General features: G+C 62.4%; 1 protein-coding gene across 2 annotated transcripts; it reads left to right on the top strand.

The window, feature by feature from the left end:
• The first annotated feature begins 260 nt into the window (after nt 1–260).
• Nucleotides 261–3758, top strand: ATP5F1D (ATP synthase F1 subunit delta). 2 transcript variants are annotated; one of them, XM_023192726.1, is made up of 5 exons: nt 261–519; nt 1301–1454; nt 3025–3113; nt 3244–3369; nt 3668–3758. In XM_023192726.1, exons 1-4 carry the CDS (start codon nt 379–381, stop codon nt 3364–3366), a joined length of 507 nt encoding a protein of 168 aa, XP_023048494.1. In that variant the 5' UTR covers nt 261–378; the 3' UTR covers nt 3367–3369; nt 3668–3758. The 2 variants fall into 2 exon arrangements, with proteins under 2 accessions (XP_023048494.1, XP_023048493.1); XM_023192725.2 differs by having other exon boundaries at nt 262–519; nt 3244–3758.
• The last annotated feature ends 1621 nt before the right edge of the window (nt 3759–5379 follow it).

Raw genomic sequence — 5379 nt, 5'->3', positions numbered from 1 at the left:
GATCCTCTGGGCTTAGCCTCCCAAAGCGCTGGTATTACAGGCGTGAGCCACCAGGCAGTCCAGTCTTGAATTTCACTGAAGCTCGTTTTACTCCCTCCACCTCCCAGGACCGTCTCACCGCCCTTATCTGAATACCCGCTGGATAAGGGGCCAGAACAAAACTGCAACCCCCAGAATACCCCACGACCGGGCGTTGCCTCCTCAACGTCGACAGCGTCGCGTGCGCCCTGCTGGGAGTCGTAGTTCGCGCTTGCGCTCTTGCCGGGACTCCTCCTCCCAGACGTCCCTGCGCGTCGTCCTCCTCGCCCTCCAGGCCGCCCGCGCCGCGCCGGAGTCCGCCGCCCGCCCGCCACCCGCTTCCTGCCGCCCGTCGCTGCCATGCTGCCCGCCGCGCTGCTCCGCCGCCCGGCACTTGGCCGCCTCGTCCGTCAGGCCCGTGCCTATGCCGAGGCCGCCGCCGCCCCGGCTGCCGCCGCCGGCCCCAACCAGATGTCCTTCACCTTCGCCTCCCCAACGCAGGTTCGGGCGCTGCGGGTCGGGACCCTCCGTGGCCGCCTCCCCCGGAGTCCAGGGTCCCCACCCCCAGGGCGCGACCCCCCGCTTCCGGGTCCCCGGATCCGCGCGCCCCGGAAGCCGAGGTCTCTCAGTCCTGGACCCTCGGACCTGCCTCTGCCGCCTGAGCCCTGCACTGCCCTCGTCCCGGGCACCTCCCCGAGATAAGCGCCTCCTGGTGCCCTCCCCGATCTCCCTGGCCAAAGCCTGGGTGTCGTCGGATCGTTGCATTCCCATTTCGCGGATCAGTAGAATGAGGCGCAACGTTGAGGACCAAAGCTGCAATCTTTGTTTTTGTTTTTCTATTTTTTTGAGACGGAGTCTTGCTCTGTCGCCCAGGCTGGAGTGCAGTGGCCGGATCTCAGCTCACTGCAAACTCCGCCTCCCGGGTTCACGCCATTCTCCTGCCTCAGCCTCCCGAGTAGCTGGGACTACAGGCGCCCGCCACCTCGCCCGGCTAGTTTTTTGTATTTTTAGTAGAGATGGGGTTTCACCGTGTTAGCCAGGATGGTCTGGATCTCCTGACCTCGTGATCCGCCCGTCTCGGCCTCCCAAAGTGCTGGGATTACAGGCCTGAGCCACCGCGCCCGGCCCAAAGCTGCAATCTTTGATCCCTGCACTGGGCTGTCTCAGTGCCTCACATCAGCGCCAGGTCCTGCCCGGACCCATTTCTCAGCAGGACAGGCCCAGTCCGGGGTGGGCGCGGGGTCGGCCTGCCCCACCATCATTCCCCACGCTGTTGTCGCAGGTGTTCTTCAACGGTGCCAACGTCCGGCAGGTGGACGTGCCCACGCTGACCGGAGCCTTCGGCATCCTGGCGGCCCACGTGCCCACGCTGCAGGTCCTGCGGCCGGGGCTGGTTGTGGTGCATGCAGAGGACGGCACCACCTCCAAATACTTCGGTGAGTCCGGTGGAGGGCTGCAGGGCCAGGCCAGACCGGGACTCCACATCCCAGGTCAGTCTCCGTCTCAGTTGAGGCTGCGAGAAAAAATAGTTCTAGGCCGGGCACAGTGGCTCACACCTGTAATCCCAGCACTTTGGGAGGCCGAGGCGGGAGGATCACGAGGTCAGGAGATCGAGACCACCCTGGCTAACAGAGTAAAACCCCTTCTCTACTAAAAATACAAAAATTTAGCCGGGCATGGTGGCGGGCACCTGTTGTCCCAGCTACTCGGGAGGCTAAGGCAGGAGAATGGGGTGAACCCGGGAGGCAGAGCTTGCAGTGAGCAGAGACTGCGGCAGTGCACTCCAACCTGGGCTACAGAGCGAGACTCCATCTCAAAAAAAAATGTACATATATGTCTATATATATACAGAAAACTAGTTGGGTGTGGTGGTGGCCGCTTGTAATCTTAGCTACTCAGTAAGCTGAGGCAGGAGAATCACTGGAACCCTGAAGGCAGAGGTTGCAGTGAGTGGAAATCGTGCCACTGCACTCCAGCCTGGGCAACAAGAGTGAAACTCCATCTCAAAAAAGAAAATACAGTTTAAGCAGGTTTGTCCGCTGAGGAGCCTGGGCTGGGCGGTGATGAAAGCGAACCAGAGTGGACCCTGCTCTCAACCGGTTTATGACTGGCTCTGGACTAACCAACGTGTGATGGGTGAAGCAAGAGATGTAAAACCAGCCAGGCCCAGTGGTTCATGCCTGTAGTCTCAGCACTTTGGGAGGCTGAAGTGGGAGAATCGCTTGAGCCCAGGAGTTCGAGACTAGCCTTGGCAGCATAGTGAGACCCCGTCTCTACAAAAAATAAAAAGAAACTAACCAGGCGAGGCTGGGTGCGGTGGTTCACACCTGTGATCCTAGCACTTTGGAAGGCCGAGGTGGAAGGGTCTCTTGAGCCCAGGAGTTTGAGACCAGCCTGGGCGACATAGTGAAATCCCATATCTATAAAAAATTAGCTGGTTGTGGTCCAGCTACTTGGGAGGCTGAAGCAAGAGGACCGCCTCAGCCGGGGAATTCAAGGCTGCAGTGAGCCACGATCATGCCACTGCACTTCAGCCTAGGTAACAAGAGTGACACCCTGTGCCAAAAAAAAAAAAAAAGCCCTCAAGAAACCATGTCAGGAGGGCTGATCAGATTAGGGGAGGAAGGTCATTTGTGCAGGAAAAAAGCAGTTTTAAGCATCACTGGTTTCCAATGCTAGAGCCGGCTTTGAACTCAGCTTGCTTTTGGCCCGGATCCCAGCTCAGCCCATGGGTGGTGGGTCAGAGGGAGGGTCTCTGTCCCCAGGCAGTGCTTTTGGGGGTCCCTCCAGCTTCTAGTTCTTTCTTGGGGCCCCTGTTTTGTTCTCTAGCAGTTGCCCCCCATGTTGGGCCCCAGGGCCAGTCCTGTGGGTCTGTTAGCACACTCAGGACGCAGACTTGAGTGTTTGTCGAGCTTCTGGTTCACAGGGGGCTCTGCACTTGACCAGGGGCATCCCTGAGACTGGCCCTGTGAGGTCTCACACCTTCCCCACACCCCATTCCCCCAGTGAGCAGTGGTTCCATCGCAGTGAACGCCGACTCTTCCGTGCAGTTATTGGCAGAAGAGGCAGTGACGCTGGACATGTTGGACCTGGGGGTGAGTGCCAGAGGGGACCTGAGGCTGAGCAGGGCGGGAGTTGTCCAGGCTGCGGGGGAGGGAGCACTGGGGGACCAGGAGCCGGGCTGGGGTCCCTGCTGGCCCCTCACCGCCCCTCAATCCCTTGCAGGCAGCCAAGGCGAACTTGGAGAAGGCCCAGGCAGAGCTGTTGGGGGCAGCTGACGAGGCCACTCGGGCAGAGATCCAGATCCGAATTGAGGCCAATGAGGCCTTGGTGAAGGCCCTGGAGTAGGCGGTGCGTACCCCGTGTCCCGAGGCCCGGCTAGGGGCTGGGCAGGGGTGCCAGGTGGGCCCAGGCAGCTCCTGGGGTCCCGGCCACCTGGGGAAGCCGTGCCTGTCAAGGAGGCCACCAGAGGGCAGTGCAGGCTTCTGCCTGGGCTCCAGGCCCTGCTTGTTTAAAGCCCTGGGGACTGGGGCAGAGACAGACGATCCTCCTCAGCTTTGAGCTGTGGCTGCCACCCATGGGGCTCTCCTTCCACCTCTCAAGATCCCCCCAGCCTGATGGGTCGCATACCATCCCCTCTGCCCTGCAGAGCCAGCCACCAAGGTCCACCTCAGCTTTGGAGCCACCTCTCTGGATGAGCTGCCCCCAGCCCCCGCCCCATTAAAGACCGGGAAGCCTGACTGTGCTCGGCTCTTGTTACTCTACCTGGCCCGGTGAAGCCGGGAGCGTCCTGGGCCTCTGCTCACGTCCTCCATGTCCCCCTGGGAATAGGCGCTTTGAGCTCCCTGGACTGAATGCCCCTTAGGGCACTGGGAGGTCTATGGGAAGCAGGCTCGAGGGGGTGGGTGGGGTGCAGCCAGGCGGGCAGGGTGCTGACCTTCACCCCACGATGGTGGGGAGGGTGAAGGTCACCAGTGATGGGGACATCAGGCGTGGAGGGGTGTCCCCGCCGCTCCTGACGCCTTGGCCCAGTTCCTGGTCTCCAGGCCTTGACCCTGAGCCCTGCCAGCCCTCGGCCCCGCCCACCAGCCTCTGGGAAGAGGCGGGCCCCACCCGCTCCCACGGTGGCCCCGCCCTGTGCCCGCCCGTCCTGTGGGTGGCCCTGCCTGGCTGGATGCCAAATCTACGTTGTTTTGGCACCTCCGTGGGCACCTAGGCTTCTGGGTTGGCCCCAGATGGAGTGGGGTAGGCCCAGGAGGGGGTGGCTCCCTGGGACTACCCCGCTGGGCCCGCCTCTTCTCCTTTCCGTAACCCTGGGGGCGGGCGACACTGGCTCCAGGTCTCCTGACCTCCTCCCCACCTTGGGATAAGGCCCTGTGGAGTGGGGTAGGGAAGGGATTCCAGGGGGGTGAGTGGGGAGGGTGGGCCTGCCTGTGTCACTGGAGCTGGGATGGTGACAGAGGCCACCCCGGGCCTGTCAGCACGGACGGACAGCTTACTCCCACGTCATGGTCCCATGCGGGTGACTCGCCGCGGCTCCACTTGAGGCCAGGTACCGTTGGGGGCCTGCAGGTGTGCTTGTGACTCTGAGGCCACCGCTCAGCAGACCAGGTATTCTGGAACAGCCCAGGGCCCTCTGCCTGGCTTCCTCTCCGCTTGGGCCTGAGGGCACGAGTGACCAGGCCCCCACTTGTCCAGGAACCCCCAGCCCAGGGAAGGTTGTGGCAGCCACCAGGCCACAGGAGCAGTCTGCCCAGGCCCCACCCTCCCCGCCCCCCGGCTGTAGCTCCAGGTCTTCAAGTTCCTGCCAGGCCACCAGGACCCTATAAATAAGACCAAGGGCACAGCTGGGACTTGGCAGGGGCTCAGCGGGAGGAGCTGCTCACCCGGGGACCCCCCTGCCCCCACCGCCAGGGAGGTGTGAGCCTTGGAGCCAGGCCTCAGGACACCCGAGACACCTGACACCGTGAGGGAACAGCCCGTGCTGGCCGGACGCATCCTGGAGCAGGAGGCAGCCAGGGTGGGGCCGGGAACCAGGCGTTCAAGGCCCTTCCGTGAGGACAGCCAGGGGCTGAGTGCAGCAGAACAGGGCATGGGGTTTGTCTCCATCACACCCACTCAACCATGGGGACACCGAATATGGGAAATGGTGGGGAAGCGTTTTAGCGCGTTTATTCGTTTCAACTGGCTCTGGGCATCTGGCCCCCAAAGGGCCATACAGTGGCCCCTGTGAAGCCCAGCATGTCCCTACAACCCATGTCCCGTTCCACTCCCGACCAGACTGAGGTGACGGTGTCCAGGAGTCTCCCACAACCCATGTCCCGTTCCACTCCCGACCAGACTGAGGTGACGGTGTCCAGG

Source organism: Piliocolobus tephrosceles, chromosome 21 (genome assembly GCF_002776525.5).
Source record: "Piliocolobus tephrosceles isolate RC106 chromosome 21, ASM277652v3, whole genome shotgun sequence".
Lineage (NCBI taxonomy): Eukaryota > Metazoa > Chordata > Mammalia > Primates > Cercopithecidae > Piliocolobus > Piliocolobus tephrosceles.
The sequence above is the reverse complement of the archived record's forward strand: the minus strand, read 5'-3'. Positions and strand labels throughout refer to the sequence as shown.